This window comes from Canis aureus, chromosome X (assembly GCF_053574225.1).
Source record: "Canis aureus isolate CA01 chromosome X, VMU_Caureus_v.1.0, whole genome shotgun sequence".
Lineage (NCBI taxonomy): Eukaryota > Metazoa > Chordata > Mammalia > Carnivora > Canidae > Canis > Canis aureus.
Window position 1 is genome coordinate 43,740,450 of NC_135649.1, and position 25,888 is coordinate 43,766,337.

At 41.4% G+C, this 25,888-nt stretch overlaps 1 protein-coding gene and 1 pseudogene across 3 annotated transcripts in view; both read right to left on the bottom strand.

Moving 5' to 3' along the window:
* The window catches only part of RNF128 (ring finger protein 128), a 116,991-nt gene that overhangs the window by 43,621 nt on the left and 47,482 nt on the right, over window positions 1-25,888 (bottom strand). The window contains exon 1 of one of the 3 annotated variants that reach the window (XM_077889854.1): window positions 13,477-14,203. The exons of 1 other annotated variant lie outside the window; for it this stretch is intronic. In XM_077889854.1, coding sequence (XP_077745980.1) covers window positions 13,477-13,969 — 493 coding nt within the window. In that variant the 5' untranslated portion in view covers window positions 13,970-14,203. Of the gene's footprint in view, window positions 1-13,476; window positions 14,204-25,888 lie in introns of those variants that run through there. One more of the 3 variants, XM_077889852.1, reaches the window with a different exon arrangement.
* LOC144309158 (glyceraldehyde-3-phosphate dehydrogenase pseudogene) lies at window positions 23,293-24,822 on the bottom strand (annotated as a pseudogene).

Consider the following 25,888-nt stretch of genomic DNA (forward strand, 5'->3'; position numbering starts at 1 on the left):
TGCTCAAGGAGTTTCAAGATAGTGGTTCTCTCTGGCTAGATCAATGCTAATCCTTCATTTTGCATAGAAAACTCTGCCAATAGAATTATTTTGTTTTTATCAGTAAGTACTTCATACAGAGAAGTTTGAAAATTAGCCACATCAGAAACAGGCCCATTCCTCTCCTGTTATAATACATGTCCATTGCCTCTCCATTGTTTCTTACCTAAATCTATGTAACAACCTCCTAACTGGTCTTCAAACCACCAGTATTTAATCCTCCAATTCATTCTTCTCACAGCTACCAGATAAATTTTCCTAAAAAGGAAAAACACTCATAGTATTCCTTTGCTAAAGGCCCTTAAGGAGCTCCATTTTACCTACAGAATAAAGTTCAACCTCCTTTTATAAGATCTCCACCCATCTGGGTTAGGTATTCAGCATTTACACAGTCTAGTGCAGACCTCCCTCAAAGTTATCTGGTTTCTTTGCGTTTCGCTATGAACTCCTTCAGGTTAGGGACTGGGTCTTTCATCACTATATCTACATCTAGTAGAGTGCCTGGCACATACTACATGCCAAATAAATGTTTGATAAATGCCATTTTAAGTACGCTGTACATAGTGATAATCTGAATCTTGATTCAATCTGAAAAGAAATTCATCCTTAAAGATAATTGCAGTGGACAGAGTGTAAGGTGTGCTTCTTCCCTACATTCAAAGATGGCATATCTTGATAGAGCATGTCTGCCTACATCAAGGACATATTATATATAAAGTTAAACGCTAATTCTATTCTATAGAGTTTGGATTTAATGTGATGCCTACTGCCACTGTGCTGATCCCATTGAAATTATCATACTGCCAGAGCAGCACTAATGGCAATAATCCCTCTCCAACCTGGGGCTTGACTATACCTCAGTTTTCCATTTACATTCAGGAGCTAGGACAGACGCCATTTTAGCTCCAAGCTCAAGGTAAAATCCAGTCATCCTGGCTCATAGGAGACTGGTAATTTAGCCACTTAGGAGGTTCAGAGGACAGAAAAGGGAAGTCTTGAAACAGCTGGAAGATGTTTAATATCTATAAACCTTAAATTTGTGCTGATACTAAGGGAGAGAAAATAATAAGATATGCTATTGCAAGACCATGCAGAAATTATAGTATATCTGTTATGTCATTAATATGGTATTGTTATTGTATTAAAATTTTTATGAAGTTCTATTGTCAGAGTTTTTGTTTTGGGGGTAGTAAAGTTTCTAGAAAGCAAATTCAACATTTGTTGTTGCTATTTATTTATGTTTTCTAAGGTTAGTTGGTAAATTCTACAGCATCAATGTATTTATTCAATACATACAATTATTCCAATACTTTGAGAGAATAAATTGTGCAATATCCGGAGCAGTTCAGAATCTGTAAGAATATCTGATGGTGAAGCAACTACTGACTAGCAACATATACACCACAGGTTAAAAACAATTAGATATTTGTTAGGCAGTAAAAAAGGATAAGAGATTTAGGGGTTTCAGGCAAAGAAAATGTATATAAACAAGCATAAGAAATTATTGGTGGGCAGCCCCGGTGTTTAGCGGTTTAGCACCGCCGTCAGCCCCGGCTGTGATCCTAGAGACCCGGGATCGAGTCCCACATCGGACTCCCAGCATGGAGCCTGCTCCCTCTGCCTGTGTCTCTGCCTCTCTCTCTCTGTGGGTCGCTCATGAATAAATAAATAAAATCTTAAAAAAAATTATTGGTGATTCTTTGTTTTTGCATTAATCAGTTCTGTTACCCTGTGACATGAGACCTTGAGAAGGAGAGTTCCAGTGAATAAATTGTTGCTGTACCCAGGGAGAAAATATGAGCACAAAACCAAGCCATAGCCTAGACTGACAATGAAATTGGGAAATGGTCTTCACCATCTTCCACTTTACCCTCAACCTTTCAGACCAAATGAAACCAGTACAAGAATGTATGGAAGGGACATACACTTTGTACCTTAAATTTTTCTGAACTCTAGAGAATGCCAATTGGTATGGATCTAAAAGCCTCATCTAAATTATTTCAGTGTCAGACTAAAATATCATTAGCCAAAAAAAAAAAAAAATGCAATAAAGGCTGTAAAGGTGACCTCTCCGGAATGAAAGGACCACATCATTTATCTTTACCTACTCCCTGCTCACTCTTCCCCTATCACAACATCCAGAACAGTGCTGGTCATAAAGTGTATTCAAAACTTTGTTTAAATTGGAACTTCTTTTTGCACACATGCTCTTCAGATATAGTTTGTGATAGGGGAATTACATTGGAAATTTCATTAGTCACTAAAATTATGAAGAGCACTGTGTTTAGAGATACAGTATTCATCTTGATCTGGCCATAAGAACCCAAGGGCACAAAAGTTACAGATGTCCCATTAGTATTCTAGGAGATCTCTGTATTAGAGAAAAAGAGAATTTGGTATGTCTCTGCAGAAATTTTGATATCATTTGCCATAAACAATTCATAAATAAGGACATTCTACCAACTGAGAATATTAAATTTCCTCCTGTATGAAGCATTACAAAAGAGAACTTTTGTACTAAGGTACACCCACTAAATATAAAAATAAACAAACTGGTCTCTCTTGTGTTTTTATACTTCCACAATAAATTGTTTCTCAAAGTCAATATGAAAAATAAGCTTAGACTGTAGTGACTACACTTTGAAGTCGCATTAATTTGATATAAAAGGTACATTAGTACAAAGAAATATAACTGTCATCATATTTGAAAACATTCTGTTCTTACCAGAGTGAGATAACTAGTTTAGTTACTCCTTGACATTGACAATACTATGATACAGTTAAAATCTGAGGCCAGTCTAATTAAATAAAGGAGGAAGAGGGAAGGAGGGGGGAGTTATAAAATGAATGGCAATCAGTGTTTTCCAAATTCTACTTCAGGTGCTAAGTATTTTTTTTTTAAAAAGAGGTTCTACAGATAAGTTTAGAAAATAATTCATTGAACAAAGCTGAACAGTGCTTCTTGAGCATATATCAGAGGCTCTGAGAAGGCCTGCAGAGATGTGCATTGCCAATCCCCCCAAAAATGCTACACATGAGGGTGAGTAGGTTGTTAAACTATCCTTTAATGAATCAGGCTGTGTACTTCATGCTTTATATATTATCTGATTTATCCCTCCATCACAATAACCCTAGAGGTAGGTACGATTATCACCTCCCATTCTGTAGGTGAAAAAACTGAGTCTTAAAGAGGTTAATCTGGCTAAGGTTATAAATCTATTACATAACAGAATTGAGGTTCAAATTAAAATCCATTTGATTCATTTAAGTCTCCTCTCTTTGTCACTGTGCTATCAAAAGGTCCACAGCCTTTCCTTTTGTTAGAGCTTAACATTTTGATTTTATTTTTATTTTTTTTTTAATTTTTATTTATTTATGATAGTCACAGAGAGAGAGAGAGAGGCAGAGACATAGGCAGAGGGAGAAGCAGGCTCCATGCACCGGGAGCCCGACGTGGGATTCGATCCCGGGTCTCCAGGATCGTGCCCTGGGCCAAAGGCAGGCGCTAAACCACTGTGCCACCCAGGGATCCCAACATCTTGATTTTAAAGAGTTGTTCCTGCTTAGAATGGAAACACACAGGGAGAACAAGATAGTTGTTTTAGTTTCTTGATTATGTGATTTCTCCCTGTGTTTCTCAAAAATTGCCCAGAAAAACAGCAACTTGGATGTCAGGCATTTCCCCCCCTGCTTTTACATATAAAATAATTACATATTTCAAAATGTGGAAGTGAACAGCTGTAATAACCAAAGGAGAAATACTGTTTATTAATAAAACTCTCAGCAAAAGATTCAAGAGGAACATTTGCTAAATATCCACTCCATGTCAAACACTTTATTTATAAAATCACAGAAAAAGGGCATGATTATTCCACTTTGTATGAACCAGATAAAGTCCAGGTTCACAATTTGCCCAAGATCACATATTTATTCATTTGTAGACCTGGAATTCAGGCTGAGCAGTCTGACTCAAGGATACCCATTCTTCCACTGTAATATGCTGTCTTTCAATTTCAAATAGAACACATTCACCTTTGGTACACTAGATTGAAATTAAAATAGAGCAATCATGGAGCTTCCCTAATCATCAAAGAATAATCCGTTAGTCTTTAATTACATCACTCAAGGTAAGTCAATATCCTCTTCTTCATTAGTTCAACCAAAAGGTACCAGTCAAAGAGAAATGGCAAAAAAGGGTTGGGGGTTGGAGGTAAAGCAAGGGAAGTGACTGGTGGACTGGCACTAGCCAGTGCCAGTCTGTCTTAAACATCCTGTCCTCATGCCAAAATGAAATGGTGGTGGTGGAAAACAAGAATTTGAAATACCACTGAACTCCAAATACCTGGGGACAATGTTAAATATAGGTTGCTTACAGATCTATGAGTGAAGACCTCCCTCAGTATAATCATACTTATCTGGCTTTCCTCTAAGTGAGTGCTGAGATACTCTAAAATAGAAAAGATTTACCAACTAAAAAATATGTTAATGGCTAAGTTACAAATCATAGTTATGTTCCTAAAACTTTCAGGAACATTACAAATGCTATTAAAATAAGCCAACTTGTCAGATCACCATAGGTTGGACCATAGGTTAGGAAAACAAAATGCAGAATCCTTAAGGTGAAAACCATGGAAAAGGTAGGGTAGAGCTAGAGTCGACGTTACAAGGAAAATAAATAAGCAGAGAAAATTCTAAACCAGCATGATCAGGACAAATATAATAAACAGGCTATCATTATGAACAAATGCCACACAGGAAACCCTAATGGGTTGTGTTTCAAAAATGCATTTGTAAGTCAGTTGTTGGGAAGTAGAGGCAACACATTTTCCCATAGTAATGTTGTTAAACAGTCTTTGAGTTCCCAAAGGACCCTACAAATGATTGCATGTGAAAGGCTTGAGGATTAAAAACTGCAAAGCAAATACGAACTATTATTTAACTCATATGTGTAATAAAACTTTTCAGGAAACAGTTTCGCTGTAATACCTAAAGCAAAACCAACAAAAGCATTTCGAATTTATCTTAAATGCTAGAACATAAGAAAATACATAATGAATCAGGAGGACTACATGGTTCATGGGAGGTTTTTGTGGAGATTGCAGAAGTAAGTTGTGGACACATTCAAGGTTGTTAGATATGAGAGCAGTGATTTGTTATGTTTAATTTCACTTCAAAAGAAGTGGAACCACATAGAAGGAAGCTCAGTTTTTTTTTATTTTTTAAAAAGATTTTATTTATTTATTCCTGAAAGACACACACACAGAGAGGCAGAGACATAGGCAGAGAGAGAAGTGATTCCATTTTAATAATGTCTTAAATACCACCTTGACTGAGCTTGTTATGTTGGGCATATCCTTAATAAAGTATAAAATAAGAACACCATGATTCTCCTCTGCCCTTACTCTAACAAGTTTTCCTCTTTTCTTAAATGGCAAAAATTGTCATCAGATGAACCCAGTGTGTCATAGGTGAAAATTGCCAACATACTGGATTCTTCATACCAAGCTGGTAACTTAACACTATTCTTGTAAATACTGAAAACAAGAGATACTGAAGGAGGCAAATGAGGAAGCAGGCTTCTCATGGGAAAGAAACAAAAATAGCAAGACAGGGGTGAGGCATGTATATGTATAAGGAGGGGAAAGAAAAAATATCTAAATAGTGATATGAAGGGTAAAGAGAAACAGTTCATATTAAAATAGGAAAAGTCAGCCTTTAAAATTCTTTAGTGTTCAAGGTTATTTTACATATGAAGAAACCAATTAGTGTTAACAAGAAAGGACAATATTAACAATCATACAGGTTAGATACATTCAAAAGGCCAAAGGAACTCTTTGAATTCTCATAAGTCTGTAAATCATTTCTATTATCAGATATGATTTGTTCCTGTTGTTGCTATAGTCACATCATTAATGCTTTCTTTAGGATTTATCAATGCTATAGGAATATGTGGCGTTTTTAAAAGTATTTTTACAAGTATAAAATATATTCAGTAGAGGAAATTCAGAAAATACAGAAAACCTAGTGAAAAAAAAAACAAACAATAATCGCCCATAATTCTACCAACCGGAAATAGCTAAGGTTAACATTTTGGTGTATTTTCTTTTTTTTTAATTGTTTTGTATTTTTTTTAAAGCTAAGACTTTAGTTTCAGTCAGCATTTCACCAAGCTTCTTCAACATTTTATCTGAAATGATAAGGATTAATATCGAGAGAAATATACACATCATCATCATCATCATCATCAAGTGAGTTCTAGACCATCTTCATTTAAAAAAAAAGCTGAAAATAAATAGGGTTAACTCAAAATCACTGATTTATATCTAACTGGAGCATTCAAGCATGAAAACCAAGTAAATCACGACTAGGTTCTGAACTTAAAACGGCCTCCTTGAAGTCAGGCATGAATCACCAAACTTTCTCTTCCAAAGAAATCAATATTGAAACAAGCCTATGGGCAAATTCAAGCGGCAAGTATGTGCCATGATATATAGAAAGACATACATGCAGCTTAAAGAGAAAAGAGAACAGGAAATAGAACAACAAAGAGCCCTTGTGCTCTGCACAGAGGGCTCCAAAGTGGGTGTTAACAGCAAAATGTGGCACCACTAAACTGGCCTGGGAACTGCATCCAGAAACACATGTACTCTGTGCTTGGAAAGAGCCCCCCACAGTCTCCGGCTGCAGGTCCCTGTAGTTAGCAAGCTCCAGAGCTGTGAAGGAGAGGGTTTCTGCATGTGACCACATGCTGCAAGAGGGCACTCCCTCAGGGCACAAAGGTTAAAAATTATTCATCTTGGGATGTGAGATAGTCTTCTAGGAACTGTTCTGATTCTTGATCTAGGTGCTGGCTGCACAGGCATGTTGACTTTGTGAAAATTCACTGAGCTATATAGGCTAACAACTGATGGACCTTTTTAGTGTATATACGTTATACTTCAACAAATTTACATATACAAAACATTCTTCATCCCTAGATAATATTTGTGGCACCCTCTCAAGTAAACTCCGGGCAAAACCCCAACAGCAGTTTACACTTCCATGGCCATCACGAAAAACGAAAAGCCTAAATTTTAGCCAATGAGGTGCTACTTAACCAAGCAATGGGGGAAAGTGGGTGCGAACCTCATTTGTGACAAAGACATCAGGAACAGAATACCTAACCTGGGATAAGAGGAACCGAAAGCACAAATGGTGATCAAACCTTTCAAAAGATCAAGGCCACATCAGGCAATGCATATGGGTTAGACCAGATCACATTTATGGTCAGAAGTATACATTTAAGTAAAGCTCTATATAGCATATTTTTGTTTGAAATGTTCCAATTTGGAGATCCCTGGATAGCTCAGCGGTTTAGTGCCTGCCTTTGGCAGAGGGCATGATCCTGGAGTCCTGGGATCAAGTCCCACATCAGGCTAGCAGCATGGAGCCTGCTTTTCCCTCTGCCTATGTGTCTGCCTCTGTCTCTGTCTCTGTTTCTGTGTGTGTGTGTCTCATGAATAAATAAATAAAATCTTTGAAACAAAAGAAATGTTCCAATTCATATCTCTCCCTGTCACCATTTCTGCACTTCCTTTCTGCTGGTTAATGAAAGAGAAGCTTGATCTCTATCCCCCAGTCAAAAACCACCTCCTTTAACTTATAGGGAAATCCTCTATCTTTAATTACATGGGGAAATGCTTGCAATAACAAGCTGGATACAAAACCTTACATCCAGTATATAATTCTAATTCTTTAAATATATATGCAGAGCAAAAGAAGAAAATGACAACAAAAACACCCCAAAATGGTAACATGGTTATATCTATGGATTTTTACATTTTCCTTTAAATTTTATTTTCTTAATGCTATGTTGATACCCATAAAAACAACCGTTATAAAAGTAGGATACAAAACCCTGTCTATACATGAAAAAAGAGACAAGAAGGAATAATGGTATTGTATAATTATGCATAGCTTTTATTTTTATTTTTATACTTTTCTGTATTTTCCAAGTTTTCTGCAAGAAGTAGGATTAATTTTATAATCAGAAATAACACAGAAAATGTCTTTGATACTCTCCTCTGTTTACTCCATTTAAGCCTGAGAACAGAGATTAAATATGACATTCTGTAGGAGATAACATATCTTCCAGGGACTAAGCGGGGCATGGAGTTCTTTATGTGCTTAGAAAAACAATTTGCTGATCGAGCTATATTTCCTTTTCAGTTTTTTTTAAAGGTTTTTAAGTAATGGAATTCCACATATCACCAACATGTTCAATGGAAGCATTTTAATTGAAGACATAAATTGAATGCTGGTGTAAACCAAGTTTTTAAAACAAAAACAAAAACACAGGGAAAGTTCAATGTAAATACTCATTCTCACTATCTCTTTGTCACCTAGGTCATTTCATCATTTAAAACCCATAAACTGGGCTATGATGGTGATCACCATAAAAACATAGGGAGCCTGCAACCTGGAAGCATTTGTACACTCTTATTCTTCCTACTTTACCTTAATTATTTCATATATTCAGGCAAAAACCACAATATGCATACAATAGAACCTTGATAAATGCTCAATGAATTGAACTCCCCACTAGATAATTTCCTAGTGAATCTTATGACCCTCTGGCATCCTTGTTTTTTTTCATTCTTTGGTACTTAGAGCAACTCAACAAGTATTTTCAGAGCACATACAGTATAAAGATTCCCATGAGTAATATGAAGATTAATAAAATATTAAAAGGATAACAATCCAGTAGGGAGGTAAGACATAAACATATAACTACTAGCAAAATGCAAAAAGTACTATAAGACATGGGAGTGCCATGGGAGAAAAACAAAAGGATTATTTTGGTTTTGGTGTGGGGATGTGGGGGTGTGGTGGGAAGAGGAAAGAAGGAATTGAGAAAGGCTTCAAAGATGAGGAGGCATCTGTGTTGGATTTTGAAGGATGGGTAAGTTTTTGGCCAGCAGAGCTAGGAAGAAAAGGGTATGGAGGCAAAAGCAGAAGTACAAACAAAGTAATGATAATGGGAAAGGACAGAGGGCATCTAGGGATCAACATGAGAGAATAGATATATAAAGCTTTGAAAGTATATCGGGACTAGATTAAGAATCTTATATGCCATGCTGGGAAACACAGTCTAAAATTTGTAAGTAATGGCCTTTTGAGCAATGGCATAGATGTGATCAGGAGCTGTGTTCCAGTGGCAATGTGGAAGACATACTGGAAGGAAGAAATGACTGGAGGTGGAGACCAATTAGAAGCCTAAGCATTTGTTCCTTTGAGAAGCTATAGGAACTAAAAGCAGGGTAATAACAGTTGAAAGGGACAAGGGGACATTATGCGAGAAGATTTAAAGTGATAGAATCATCTGGATGTGGCAGTTATTTTTTTAATTTTTTAAAAAGATTTTATTTATTCATTCATGAGAGACACAGGCAGAGGGAGAAGCAGGTTCCATGCAAGGAGCCCGATGTGGGACTCGATCCAGGGTCTCCAGGATCACGCCCTGGGCTGAAGGCAGTGCTAAACTGCTGAGCCCCCCGCCCCCAGGATGTGGCAGTTATTTATCGAGGTGGGGCTGCAAGGAAGAAGAGGTGTTAGATAAATGAATCAATAAAATAACAGAAATGAAACAATAAAGAAGAGAAGCCAAGAGTGCTTGGGAGAATTTCACAGGAGTGGTCAACAGTGTTAAAAGAGTACTGCAGAAATACCAAGAAATTGATTTTGAAACGGTATTTTACACTGGTAAATCATCACCACCCAGTCTCTTCTCATCCTCTTTTGAACCTCTCTATTAAAAAAGTTCTAAAAAAATAAATAAATAAAAAATAAAAAAGTTCTTTTCAAAGTCAACATCCTAGAAAAAAAGCAGAATAAAAATTAAATGTCAAGTGGTTGGCAAGGGATCGGGTAGTGATAAATCAGTATAAAATATTATCTCAGGGCAGCCCCGGTGGTGCAGCAGTTTAGTGCTGCCTGCAGCCTGGGGTGTGATCCTGGAGACCCAGGATTGAGTCCCACATCGGGCTCCTTGCATGGAACCTGCTTCTCCCTCTGCCTGTGTCTCTGCCTCTCTCTCTCTCTGTGTGTCTCTTATGAATAAATAAATAAAATATTAAAAAAACAATGAAATCTCTTTAAAAATATTATCTCAAAAGTCCTTTTGTGAAGGAGAAGATTGGTAGTTGAGGAAAAAGTAGTTATTTGAGAAAAGAATGACAAACACAGGTGGGCCCAAAGATCATTTTCTTGTAAAGAATTCAATCTACTCACCCTATTCCTAAAGTGTTAGAGTTAGGATTTTAGGTAATGTGGACTTTGAAGTATTCTAGGCTATTCATCTTCAAATTATGTACTACCAACATCAGATTCCATTTTTGTTTTCTAAAATACATTTATTTAACTATCTTAATTGTGATAAAAATATTTTAGTAGTTTCCTAATATGCCAGGCACTGTGTTAAACTCTGTATTTGCATTATCTCATTTAATCCCAGCAACCTTATGAGGCAAGGCTATCATTATGCCCATCCTAAACAGGAGCTTAGAACAGTTGCTTTAAAACTTTTATTTACTGGAGAGAAACTCCACTTTAAAGAGCAGTTAGGTCTGTTACTTGAAAGAAATGGGTCTTCATGTTTCCAGGCCTGTGAGAGGTGAGAGTATGGATGTTCAGCAGAAACTCAAAGGACAAACAATTCAGCATAAACTCAAAAGACAAACAATTCAAGCACAGGCTCCGGTGAGAGTGGGTCAAGAGAGATTTCATAAACAAGACGACAGCAATAGTTTTCTGACACCGGGTGGCCCTTGTACAATTTAAGACAACACATACTGAGTTAATCAACACTTAAACCTCAATCCCACCTCTTTGCCAGGAAGATCCCAGAAACTGGTTGTTTCTGACCAGAGATTACAGTGAACCCTAGGCTTACTCTCAGGAATGAGCAAAGAAAAAAAAAAAAAAACACCACAGAACTTTGGGAACAAATGTCCAACAACACACGTGCATGAAATGCAAAGTGATTTTTTTCCCTGTGTTGAAAAGAAGTTTCTCTAGGAGTTGACAGAAAAAAATGTGAGTCTATACTTCAAGTAACTAGCCAGTTTTTGGATGGCTAGTTACCCTAATGGTAAAGTTTGCTATAATTATCGTGTCAGTAATAAAAATCTTAAAGTCTCAAAATACTTTTCTAAGTGTAATTGAGTAATCAATATTTAGGGTTTTATTTCTCTATAGTATCCTGAAACAAAACAGCCATAATTAGATTCAAACTGACAGCTGCATAAACATTTATATTTGTATGTTTTTGCGTCTTATTAGCATTAACTCAGTATAATAGCTAACTTTAATTGAGTGTAATTATCACGTTAGGTGGTTTAGATATATTATCCTTAAGAATCATAGCAATGCAAGTATCTCCATCCTACAGATACAGACACTGAGACTCAGTAAAGTTAAAGAACCTGACCAAGGTCACAAAGCTATTGTGTAGTAAAACCAGAATCTGATACCCAGTCTTGACTACAATGCCTGTACTTTTCCTAGTGCACCATATGGTCTCCGAATAACATACAAGATGTATGTAGTGTGCCTGGCACTTAGTGGGAGCTCAACAAAATTAATTTTATTGTCCCTTAAAATGATTCGACAAATACAAGCCTATATCCTTAACAGGATGAAAATAGGATGAAAGCGCTCTAAATAGGAACTGTCTTATCAATTCCCAATCATTCATGCAAATGAATCTCATTTGGAGAAGACCAAGTCAAACCTTCGCATTTAGGTAGCCAACTGAAATGCAAGTACTTCAAAATGTACCAAATCCTTCTTCTTCATTTTTAATAGACTTTAAAAAGTAATTTTATTCTAACCAATGAACTACCAACCAAGAGAGATACAGCTGCTCTTTTAATCTACAGTAAGATCTAAGAATCACAGCATTTTAGAACTGGATGGGATCTTAAGGGTTCATCTAGTTCACTTTTGCCTCTGCACACTCTGCCAATTTGGCTTCCACCTCCTACCTCTCTACTATCATCTGGCCAGTGAGTAATTTGTACAAGGTCACAAAGCTGCTGGAGGAAAAGAAGGCCCTAAAGGAACTCAGGAGATCTGAGTTCAGTCCTCTTTCCATTATTCCACCCAGCCTCTCAATGCTCTCTCTAGGCAGAGCCAAACCCAGGGATTTAAGAAAAACACAAAAACTCTAGCACTTAAATAAGCAGATTCATTTCTCCAGTGACTCCCTAAAAAGCTAATCCTATCAGCTAGCCTTTACTGAGAAGGATGATGTGTTAAAACTCTTCACAGTCATTATTTCATTTCATTCTCAAGTCAAACCTGTGGGAGTAATTCTTAATTCTTTCCCTTTTGATTGATAGGGAACACAGACATAAAGACTTCAAGTAAGTTGCCCAAGGTCACAGGACTAGTTAGCAAGGGTGCCAGAATTTAAACAAGGTCTGACTTGGGCCCTAGCTCTCAACAATTATGATATACTATTATGTGTCTCTTCCCTTTCCAGTTTTTTTTTTCTTTGTCCTTTGGGGCTTAGGATCATACACATGCTAAGAACTACTTAATCACAAATAAGGAGAAGGTTTCTGGAAGAATCACTGAATAGGGGGATAAACGGTAACCCACAACACCTCCACAAATTGAAGACCTGCCTGGCACTACTTTTTCCCCCAAAGTCGAGGCCTCTGCTCTCAGCAGGCACAAAGCTCTTCTTTTTAATTTTTTTTTTCAGTAACATTAATCACCTGTTTTGCCACTCCTTAACCTAAATCGGATCTTTCAAAGGCCAAGGAAAGCACTGATCCCGACAATCAGTTGGCACCCGAGACCCCTGGGGGCAGAGAGGAGCCCCTGAAGTCGAGAAAAGTTTCTTCCCAAAGTGCAATGAGGTTAACAGGGCACAGTAACACAATCTCGTACCTGAAACTAGGAGCCAGGGAGAGAAAAACGGAGAGAGGAGGGAAAAATCTGTTCTGGGCCTGAGGTTGTTAAACAGGAACAGTGAGGAAGGGATTTCCAGGCCGTCTTCCCTCCAGTCAGGGTCTCAAAGCTAGTGCCCCCCGCCAAAGCGGCCCGGGCAAGGCACCCTCGTGGGACGCCGGGAAAAGGCGACGCAAAGAGCCCAAACAGTCCTCGAGTCGCCAGCCTCCGCACTCCGTTTGTCTTACCCTTTTCCACCAGACAGGCAAATTCTGGAGGATTTTCTCGCCCAACCCCCCACGCGGGGTGAAATCTCGGGAAGGAGAGGACCCTGCCTCCTTTGCTGGGGGCAGAAAGGGCACTCGTTTTACGTCGGAGCGAGGAGATGGGGCGGGGTGGGAGTGGGGGAGACAGCACTGAGGAAAATAGGACCCCCACACACACAACAAAAACTGGCCTTGGCAGGGGTTTGATGGGGCGCCTGGTAGTAGCGGCACTCACCCGGGTGAGACATGGGGATGACCTCATTGCGGGTCCCCGGGAAGTTAAAGATGACGGCTCCAGACGCCCCTCTCTCGTAAGCCAGATGGATCTTGTCTGCGAAGGTGCAGCCCCCGCCGCGCTGGATGAGGGCCAACCAAGAGACCTGCACGGTTCTCCCCCAGTCCCCCGGGACCGTGGGCACCGTGAAATTCGTGTGAGGGTTACAGGCGTTGAGCGCACCCGGCCCGTCGGGCGGCACCAGGACCCCGGCCACAGGCTCGAGTGGCGAATCCTGGCCGTACACGCCCTCCTCGCTCAGCTCCCACACCGTGCGGTTCACTCCAGTGTGCGGATCCCGCCAGGACACGTTGAGGTAGGCGGTCCACACTGCCTCGGCTCCCCGGGAGCCGGGGGCGTGGGGGCTCAGAGCTAGCAGGAAGCACCACGCCAACAGTCGGGAAAAGGCGCAGCCACGGCGGCACAAGACCCCGGCCCCGGGCGGCGGCCCCATGGCGCGCGCGCTCTGCGGTTCCCGAGGGCCCCTGGCACGCGCCCTCCCACTCTCGGCAGGACCCCGGCCCGGGCCCAGGTGCGCGCCAGGTGGGGAGGGAGCCGGGAGCGACTGGCGTGCGCGGGAGCGAGGTGGGAGCCGCGCGGCACGTAGCGTCGACCCAAGCGGTTGCGGCAGATGCAGCTCTTCGCAGCTCCGGTCCTCCCCGCTACTGCTACGGCCGCGTCGAGCTCTGGGGCTTTAGCGAGAAGCTCCGCCCAGACGACTGGGGGTAGAGGTGGCTGGGAGGGAGGAAAGGACACTGCGGGATCCGCCTCTTAAAAGGGTAACGTGATGGGCAGGCGTCAGAGTAGGCTCTGAGGCCGGCGGCCAGGTGTGTTTTGCGTTGTGTTGTGCAAAATGGACAGGCCAGGGACTAGAGAATCTGCGACCATAACAAGCCCTCCGGTAGGATCCGGGTCCGTTTTGGATTGCAAGAAGGGGGTTTTCCTTCCGAACCTTTGCCTAGAGGCTGTTTCAGCCTTAAGGTGCCAGAATGTGAAAGTACTTCTAAAAGGCACAGATGCGAGGGATTGAGGGATCGGGAGTTGGAGGCCGGGGGAATTTGGGGAAGGTGGGTGGTCCTGGGAGCAAGCTGTTTATTGATTCTCTATAGGGGGAAGGACAGAAAAAGCGCGTGGTTATTTTTTTTTTAACCTTTCTCCTTTCCAACTCCAGACAAGCGTCATACCTGGGTATTTTCTTAACGCTTACCTCATGCTGAATAGACTGCATCAGAAGCCCCTTCTGAACGTGATCTAACCCTCAGAACAGAATTACCGTTTCCATCCACCTCAAAGCTAAGCCTCATTTCTTCATCTGCTAGGAACCAGGTTTACCCAAATCTATACATCTGCACCATTCCTGACCTAAACTAAACAATCTTTCCCCATTTCCCACCAATTGAAAGAAGCCGGACTCACCTTAGTGATTCACTCACGGCACTCTGGCATTATGATTCCTCCTTACCTTAAGCGTACAAGTTGTATCTACCTTGTCAGTTATCACATTTAATAGGGTGCTCCAAGAATATGCATTGGATTAAACTGAATTAATACACCTGTTGTATGATGGTGATGAATAACTTTTGACCTTGCTCTGTGCCTCAGTTCCCTCATCATCTGTAAAATGGGGATAATAAGATTACCTTCCTCATAAAGTTGTTCAGAGGATTAAATGACTTCATGCATATAAAGCACTTAGAACAGTACTTAGGGTGTAAAAAATATATCTGTTAAGTACCGTTATTATTAAACAGGGTCAAGGACCCCATACCTTGTGAATAATCTTAAAATTGTTGCTTTGAGATAATAACCAGAGAAAATGATGTTCAGGATGTTTTAGCCACTTTTCCAGTTCAGAGAGATGTAATTCACTTTATCCAGCCCAGCATTTGTTTAATTCTTGATCAGTCACTCCTTGCAGTCCCTGGCCCAACATTTACTTAATCAATCTTATTCCGAAGGATTAAGCATGGGACAGTTCTTCACTTGATACTCTTATGGCTTGAGAGAAACCTAGAGGAAAATTAGCACCATAACTGAACAGCCCCTAGAATCCAAATAAATGGGCAACTTTGTGAAACATGAACCCTATATACTGAAAAAGACATTATGTTAGAGGTCAAGCCTGGTGTGCGAGGCCAATAGCATGGCACCCCCAGCTACTGATGATGTTAATCTCTAGGATAGAAATTACCTAAGGAAAAAGAAAAGGTAGGATGAATCATCTCTAGCAAATGGTACAATCCCAGAAATTGTCTGAATTTCTTGGCAAAGAACACTCAAAATTCAATAAATATTGCCTACAGGGCAATAAACTATATTTATTTTTTAAGATTTTATTTATTTATTCCTGAGAGACATAGAGAGGGAGGCAGAAGCACAGACAGAAGGAGAAGTGGGCTCTACCGGGATCATGCCCTGAGCCAAAGGCATACAGACACTCAACCACTGAGCCACCCAGGTGTCCCTATATTGTACTTTAAAGAAACGCTGTATTTAAAATTACAGAGATGGGGCAGCCCCGGTGACTCAGCGGTTTAGTGCCGCCTTTGGCCCAGGGCATGATCCTGGAGACCCAAGATCGAGTCCCACGTCAGGCTCCCTGCATGGAGCCTGCTTCTCCCTCTGCCTGTGTCTCTGCCTCTGTCTGTATATCTCATGAATAAATGAATAAAATCTTTAAAAAAATAAAAATAAATAAATAATAAATAAATAAATAAATAAATAAATAAATAATAAAATTACAGAGATCTGTTATAAGGCATCTACAAAAATTAAGTTCAGAGAGCTATTTGTTAGTATCCAATCTTCCATCAACTGTATGCCAGCCATGGGCTAAGCATTGGGGCAAAAAAAAATCAAAGAAGTCATTAACTCTGCTGTCAAAAAATTCTTAAGTTAGCTTTGATGAGACAAGCAAACTGGTAATTGTGGTTTAAAGTGCTATATGTATATAGTGTAAATGCCATGACAGAGGTGTGCACAGGGCAGTAATGGGTAACAAAAAGAGGAACCTAACCCAGACTGGAAAGTAGGGGAAAGCTGCCCAGAGGAGGTTACACTTGTGCTGAGTTTAAGAGCATTCACCTTCCTAGACTGAGAACAATACAAGGGAATGCACTGAGGCATGAAACTGACCAGCAAGTACTTGGGAGACAGCAAGTACTACAGGCTCTATAAACACAAAATGGTTGGAACCCAGAGTACAAGTACAAGACACAAAGTTCTACAGGTACACAGAGGTCAGTTCTTGAGAGTCCTTTTGTGAAAGCTAGGGAGTTTGGACTTTATCCAAAAGCAAGGAGTAATACAATCAGGGTTTACCCATGGAGTAATATAATCAGATCTGTATTTGAGAGATCATTACGGCTTCTCTGTGGATAATAGATTGGAGGGGACAAGCCTAGAAGCAGGGAGCACAGAGAGATTTTTTGGCAGTGCTCCAAAAAATGAGAGATGAAGGTAGCCCAGCTCAGACCCCAGGAAATGAAGAGAAGTGGACAGAAGGAAATGTATTTTAGAGGATGAAAGAAGAGGGAAGAGGAATTGTCCTGATGTTTTTGGCTTGAAAGACTGGATGGCATTTAATCAGGAGGAGGGTTTTAAATGTGTAGAAGGGAGAGACAGAGAGATGAGCTCAGTGTAGACATGTGGATTTTGAGGTGCCTATGCCATAACTATGTGCGCAGTCAGATTTTCTGATTACTGAACACCAAGTGCAAGCCATTGGAGAGGTGTAGGTATACAGAGGCCAAAAAGAAAAGTCTCTGCCCTCAATGAGTGTGCAGTTTAGTAGGAAAGTCAGAGAGGTAAACAGGCAATAGCAGTACAGTTTAATAAATGTTATGACTGAGAAAAACATGGGGTGCTATGGCAACATGGGTGTGGCTGAGTCTTTAAGAACAAATAGAGCTAATCAAGCAAAGAGTAAGGATATGCAGGCATAGGCAATGGTCTATTACATGAAAACACCAGGAGCATTCAGGGAACTAAAATTAATCAGTGAAGTATGGCTTGGGATGCAAGTTGCAAAGGGAGAGCCAGCGGGAGTGAAGCCGGTCAAGTAGGTTGTGGCAGAGCAGGAGGTATTTAGAAAATTGTGCTAAAGAGCATGGACACTGTACATTTGTGCATACATGCACACACACATAAAGTAAATATGGCAAAATGATAATTGTTGAAATTAGATGGTGGTTCTAACAGATGCTCACTGTACTATTTTTTTTAACTTGTCTCTGTATTTTAAGCGTTTCATAATGATGGGTTTTAAATTGTGAATTTGTATGGAAGTCAGTGGAGCAAATAAATGATTATTGTCAGACCTAGGCTTAAACAGAGGATCTGGGGCAGCCTGGATGGCTCAATGGTTTAGCGCTGCCTTCAGCCCAGGGTGTGATCCTGGGGGCCCCAGGATAGAGTCCAGCGCTGGACTCCCTGCTTGGAGCCTGCTTCTACCTCTGTCAGTGTCTCTGCCTCTCTCTCTCTCTAGGTCTCGAATGAATGAATGAATGAATGAATGAATGAATAAATAAATAAATAAATATTTTTTTAAAAACAGGATCTGGATTGTATGAGGACAAGACAGGAGGAAGAGAGCCTAGTGAGGAAGCTAACCTCCACAGCACTATTCTGGAGGTCTAACTCAGTTGTGGAGATGGAGGTATCAGACGATCATGGCTTAAAGATATAAACCATTAAAATCATCCTATGAACTCCCCTTGCTATGAGTCTGTTCTCACCAAGCAACCTTATTATCATTTAGTGCCTCCTGTAAATATGCCTACAGGGAGATAATGCACTGATCAGTAAACACTAGTATCTGGTCCACTTGGAAGTTATGCTTCTCATTATAAATTAATCAGTTGGCATTCTGGCGTATGTATTGGTCTCTTGTGAATTTGGCGAAGTGTGAGTCAGTCCCCAGGAGCCCAGTCTCTGGTTATACTACCAATCAAATTTCAAATCCTACAAAGCTAGGAACCAGACTGCACATCATGACTGCATCAAAGTCCTTCCCCTTTGTGGGGACTTGTCTGAGTAACTCCATGGCTTTCTCCAATCATATCGCTCTGTCTTGCTGTGATTTCTTTTCAAACTGCAACAGAGCCTTGCTACGAAGAATGAGGTCCGTGGATCAGGAGCATTAGCAGCATCTGTAGGAAGCTTGTGAGAAATGAAGAATCTCGGGTCTTGCCCCAGTCTTGCTGAGTCAGAACCCACATCTTAACAAGATCCCCAGGTGATCTGTATACGCACATAAGTTTGAGAAGCCCTGGGGCAGACTAGAGTATTCCTGGTTGGTAGCCAGCACTACTACCTCTGCTTGAACACTCCCAGTGTCAGAGTTAAGCACCTCAAGGGGCACTGCATCCTGAGAGGTACTACACTTTTTAAATTTTTAAAAATTATATATATATATGTTATATATTACATATATTATAACTATATAATATATGTAATTATATAATAAATATGTATTTATTTGAGATAGCAGTGGGGTGGGGCAGAGGGAGAGAGAGAGAGAAAAGCAGACCCCCCCTATTCCCCACTGAGCAGGCAGCTCGATGCAGGGCTCCATCTCAGGACCCACAGAGATCACCACCCCAGCCGAAGGCAGACACTTAGCTGACTATGCCACCCTGGTGCCCCAGTACTATACTTTTCTTGTTGGAAAGTTGGTGTAAATGCAGTTTGATTTTGCTTCATTCCTTCCCCTTCCTCGCACCCAGCTCTTGGAAGCCCAGGTCCCTATGCTACTCGTGGCCGTACTGCTACCCCACCAGGACCTTTGCTTTGACCAGTTTCCCTGTACCAGACCTCACCTTATTCCTATATATATTCCTTATACCCTCAAACCAAATGTACTGGCGCTAGATGTATTCCCTTGGGGGCCCTATTGTCCCTAAGGCTAATAACAGCTACTGTTCATTGAGCATTTACTCTGTACTGTACATGCATCATCTAATTGAATTCTCACAATTATCCATTAGCATCCCCATTTTCAGAAGAGGAAACTGTCTCAGAGAATTCGCAACCTGCCTAAGGTCACGTAACTAGTAACAGAATCAGGATTCCAATGGGGTTCTGACTCTAAGTATTCATAGCTAATAATGACTTAGTATCTTCCCTCTGGAGAGTGGCATTCACATTTTAACATCGCCTTATACCAAAGGAAGTTCAAGTGAAATATTTCTTTTATGCATTTCAGGCACTGTAACCGGTGAGGGAGACACACTTGGGCCAGGAGCCTTTTGGAATTCCTCAAATCCTACCACAGAGGCTAAACCTGCCAAAAATTTGTCTCAGCAGTACTTGAAATGAAAGCTGCCCTAAGCGGTACACTATCTAGTAATGAACTAATAAGCAGAGCAGCATCCTGCAAAAGCAACAGCAGGACACCACTGTGGCTGATTAAGTTTCTGATCACACTGAGTTTCTGCAGAGGTACAAAGACGGATGATAAGTGTTCAGCCTTTAACGTGTCCACAAGAAATGAGACATCACATCTGGCTTCTCACCATTAGATAAATGGCAAAGTGCCATGGACAAATAGTGTCCTGGCATCTAAGCAGTGTTGTGGCTATCCAGCTCAACAACATAGGTGTAGAGAATGCATATAGAAGGGATGGCAACAAACTTCTGCTCTAGGCAGCTGTTCTATGGATAGCAAGAAGAAATTGATGGGGGCCTAGAGAGAGCCAGCAGCCAAACAAAACAAAAAACCCAAAACATGATGGTGCAGCATGCTTTAAAAATAACATAATTTCCAAGTGCAGGTAAATCTGCATCAGCTTAGGTAGATATATGGCTATTATAAAACAGGATCTTTTTTAAACCAAGTTTTCATGCACTCAAAGAAAAGACAGAATTTCAGAGAGAGGTTTTCCAACAGTGGGTCTGCGATATCTGAAGCAGTCTTCTCATATCCATAACATTAATAGCTACCAGCAAGAACCTACTATAGGCCAGGTACTGTCTACTTTTGAGATGAGTATTATATGCTACATCTTACAGAAGTGACTGAGGCCCAGGTTAAGTAACTTGCTGAGGTCACCCATGGTAACTAAATGACAGAATTGGAATTTGACCCCACGTCTTAGTACAAAGCTACACTGTTCTCATTACACCACTTTCCACTCAATCCAACAGTGCCTTCAAAAGCAGAGGTAGGAAGGCAACATATTTATTGAGAACCTACTATGTGACACTTTACATGCCTAAATTATATCATCTGATTCTTATAACAGGTTATACAATCCCATTATAATTCTAATTATTATAATTCCATTTTTTTTCAGATGAGGAAGATGAGGCTCAGAAAGTTAAAGTATCTTGCCAGAGGTCACACAGCCAGCATGTGGCAGAGCTGGAAGTCATACTGAGAGTATGACTCCAAATTCTATGCCATTTTCACTTGCTGTGCTACCTCTCCACATACATCGTAAGGAGGTTATTACAGGGTGGAAAGATGGGTATTTTTACAGCCACATCCAGTGACATACTTTAATATACTAAGAACCCCCTCACCAGAGTGCTGTGATCTCCTGCTGCACAGCCCCCAGATTCCTAAGCAGAGATTATGAAAGTACATTTAGTCAGGTGCTTCATCATCATTTAAAAATGCCTACTGCTTCAGTTGAGCACACTCGTATACATGGGTGTGTGGAGAGGAGTGGCTGAACATGTGTCACGTGCAGAAAGGATGTTTTACATCCACTAAAACTGGTGCAGAAAGAATTATACTGATGGAGGACAATGCAGAAAATTTGTGCTCAATTGTGTCGACTTGCTTGCTGCTGGGCAACCAGATTAGCTATCTTGAGTTTGGAGAGATGATTGAGGGGATCCCGGATTGCTAAAGAGAAACAAAGGCGGAGAAGGGCTCAAGATATAGGGAGCAGGAATGGGTCAGTGCTGGGTGAGTGGGGGAAATGACGGACACAAGTGGTTTTTACCCTCCACTACAGGTATCAGGACATCCTAGTTGGGAAACTCATCTGGTCTAGGGCAGTCCCCTCTCTTTCCTTTTCAGGTTTCTAGTAAGACGAAGATTTTAAAAGAATTAAATCTATGACCACAAGACACATATATGCTATTGAAATAAAAAGGGAAACAATTACTCAGGGGGTGGGGTTTGGGAATGGGAGAGAAGAATGTTTTTTAATGAATTTGCTCTGCAGGTAAGAACATACATTTGAGGTTTACTTCCAACCCATTCCTGCTACTTAGTAGACTCAATTGACAGAACTCACCCATTCTAGCCTCAGTTGTTATTTTTAATATTGCCATTGACTGGTTATATGACACTGAGGAAGTTTCTCTTTCTTCTTGCTCAATGATAAAACAGGGAGCACCTGGGTGGCCAAGTGGTTGAGTGTCTGCCTTTGGCGCAGGTCATGATCCCTGGGTCCTGGGCTCGAATCCTGTATCTGGCTCCCTGCAGGGAGCCTGCTTCTCCTTCTGCCTATGTCTCTGCCTCTCTCTGTGTGTTTCTCATGGATAAATAAAATCTTTAAAAAATAAAACAGGGATAAGAATACATTCTTTTATGCATTTCAGGCACTGAAATATTTTATATATAAAATTATATAGCTATATTTTGAGCCATGTAAGGTTTCCCTCAGATCAAAGCCTAACAAATTGGGTGGTATACCTCAAGAAGTACCTGTGATCTTGCCACTGCCTAGGATGAATGACAGAAGGGAGTAGGCCTCACAGACGAAGATAGGATCCATTAGCTAAATTAGGGAGGAGGGGACTTCTTAAAAATGTACTGGGCAGTGAGGTTTTTTTTAAAACCTATAGACAGAATGGGATTCATTTTTAATAGAAACATAATTTGATCATTCCCAGGAGAATTGGGGTTTCTGAAAAGCAATTTAAGAACACCCTACTTATATTCTATCACAATCACCTACTGAGGCAAAGGCTTGCCTTTTAAGAAGCTTTAGTGGGTCTGAGCTTGGGCAAAGGCAGCTTTGTATTCTGAGGGGCAAAGTCACAAATTCACAGCTGCCAACTATATGCGTTAGGATTAGCCACAGCTGGACAGGGCTCAAATATGATCAATAACATGTAGTAAACCAGTATTTGGCAATGACTGACCCGGTGCTGATCACATATTTGAGACCACTGACATTGGCTGGCTTACTGCTCATAATTCACACAGTCGTTAAGTTCTGTCACACCAGAATTACATAAGTGTTACGGTTATATTGGTCGCAGTAAACAGGCAAAGGACAAGCTAGCCTTCAACAAAAGGGTATTTTTGTGGCCAGAGAAACTACTTTGCTTCGACTTCATCCTGAATCACACAGTGTGAGGCACAATGACTTGCACTAGGAAAAATGCAGAGGAAAAAAATGTCCAGATCTGCTGAACCACAGCACACTCTGGCATCTACAAAGTCACTTTTCCCCAAGCTGACAGTCTTCCAGTTTGTGGGGGTGGGAGGCACACTTTTTCCTAAGTTGTCTCTGTGTAACTTCGGGGGCAGATAGCATCAGTATACTTCATGTTCTTCATAGCAAACTAGTTCAGACGCCAAAGTCAGTGACTGCTTAATATTCTGGATGTTGTCAACTCTGGAGCCACAGAAAGCCTTTCACCAGAGGCAATGAAGTGGCTCAGTAATGTTTGCTCTTCGTGAGGGAAAAAAAAGAGCAGAAATTGAAAGCCTGGAGCTCTTGTTTGTTTGAAGAAGATGCTCATCAAGTTTACCTTCGATAATCCCACCAGTTCATTAAACGTCTTCATTTTCCTGAGATGGGGATGGGTGAGGTGTTTTAGAGACCTGACTGAGAGTGTATGTTTGGGCCCTATGCAGTGTTTATAGCAGAGCCCCCTGCTGATTTTTCCGACCTGCAATTTGGTTGGATTCAAGGCATGATGAAAACTTCATACACATTTCAAGAATAAGGCTGTCTTCTCTGAGTGCTTTCAGTTATGCCCTTCATAAGCATTTTTAGTACAGATTTCGAAATTCCAAGACAGAGGTAATAGTAAAAAATTTAAAAAGTGTATTTATAATGCCTGCTGTCACACCTTTTTTTCTTTTTCTTTTTTTCTTTTTCTTTATTTCTTTTTTTGGGGGGTACAGTGTACTTTATTGATGGTACATTACAAGGTAGGGCTCCCCAAGCCCCTCTCCTTCCTCGGGGTCTGGGATGTAAATTGGAGGTCAGTAGATTCTCAGTGTTGGGGGATTAATTTGGGGCAGGGACTCCTCAGCAGCTGAGGGCCTCTCTTTTCCTCTTGTTCTTGCTGGGGCTGGTGGTCCAGGAGGATCCTACTCCTTGGAGGCCATGTGGCAGGAGGTCCACCACCGGGGTGCTATAGCCAAATTCATTTTCATACCAGGAAATGAGCTTGAGTGGTCATTGAGGGCAATGCCAGCCCCAGAATCAAAGGTGGAAGAGTGGGTGTCTCTGTTGAAGTCACAGGAGACAACCTGGTCCTCAGTGTAGCCCAGGATGCCCTTGAGGGGCCCTCTGATGCCTGCTTCACCACCTTCTTGATGTCGTCATATTTGGCAGCTTTCTCCAGGCGGCAGGTTAGATCCACAACTGAACACGGAAGGCCATGCCAGTGAGTTTCCTGTTCAGCTCAGGGATGACCTTGCCCACAGCCTTGGCAGCGCCAGGGGAAGCAGGGATGATGTTCTGGGCAGCCCCTCAGCTGTCGCGCCACAGCTTCCCAGATGGGCCATCCACGGTCTTTTGGGTGGCAATGGTGGCATGGACAGTGGTCATGAGGCCCTGCATGATGCCAAAGTGGTCATGGATGACTTTGGCCAGAGGAGCCAAGCAGTTGGTGGTACAGGAGGCATTGCTGACAATCTTGAGGGAGTTGTCATACTTCTCGTGGTTCACGCCCATCACAAACATGGGGGCATCAGCAGAAGGAGCACAGATGATGACCCTCTTGGCCCTGCCCTTCAAGTGAGCCCCAGCCTTCTCCATGGTGGTGAAGACCCCAGTGGATTCCACAACATACTTAGTACCAACATTGCCCCATTTGATGTTGGCGGGATCTCGCTCCTGGAAGATGGAGATGGACTTCCTGTTGATGACAAGTTTCCCGTTCTCAGCCTTGACCGTGCCGTGGAATTTGCCGTGGGTAGAATCATACTGGAACATGTACACCATGTAGTTGAGGTCAATGAAGGGGTCATTGATGGTGACAATATCCACTTTGCCAGAGTTAAAAGCAGCCCTGGTGACCAGGTGCCCAATACGGCCAAATCCATTCACTCCAACCTTCACCATCGTGTCTCAGGGACGCAGCTGGCACTGCATCAGAAGATGCAGCTGTCTGTCGAATGTGGAGGAGCAGAGAGCCTTTTTTTTTCTTTTTAAATATTTTATTTATTTATTCATGAGAAACATAGAGGCAGACACATAGGCAGACGGAGAAGCAGGCTCCCTGCAGGGAGCCTGATGTGGGACTTGATTCCAGGACCCCAGGATCACAACCTGAGCCAAAAGTAGATGCTCAACTACTGAACCACCGGGTGCCCTTCCCTTTCCCTTTTCCACAGACTCTTACCCATGTCACTGCAAGATGTGTTAGGTAGAAGTAAACCAGCAAAGAAACAGCAATCTTTCTGGGGAAAAAAGTGCCAGACTAATTCCACCCCTTCCCCCCAATCACTATAGTCAGTATATACATTTAGGAATAAAATATCTTTACTAACCTTGACCCTCTGGGCTGACATACAAAATTGTAAGCAGTAAGTATCATTGGGCATGCAGGAATTAACAATTTTCTCTTTGGGAGTTTCAGTGATTTATTTTTTAAGATGTTATTTATTTATTCATGAAAGACATACAGAGAGAGAGAGAGAGAGAGGGAGAGAGAGAGAGAGAAAGAGACACAGGCAGAGGGAGAAGCAGGCTCAAGTAGGGAGCCTGAGGTGGGATTCCATCCCAGGTCTCCAGGATCACACCCTGGGCTGAAGGTGGCGCTAAACCCCTAAGCCACCAGGGCTGCCTGAATTTCAGTGATTTAAGAGAAAATCCACCTGCTCTCTAACTTATTCATTGGAATGATGAATTTTGGGGGGCACCTGGGTGGTCCAGTTGGTTACATGTCTGCCTTCGGCTCAGGTCCTGACCCTAGGGTCCTGGGATGGAGCCCTGTAACCCGCATCAGGCTCCCTGCTCAGCAGGGAGCCTTCTTCTCCCTCTCCTTCTGCCCCTCCCCCTGCTTGTGCTCTCTCCCTCACTCACTCTCAAAAAAAAAATTTTTTTTAAAGAGAATAATAAACTTTTTTTTAGAGCCTTTAGTGTCTACAAAGTCTTATGATATTTTCCAGGGAAGATAAAAAGATCAATGCAACATGGTCGCTCCATTAAGTATCCCAGGCTAATCGGGG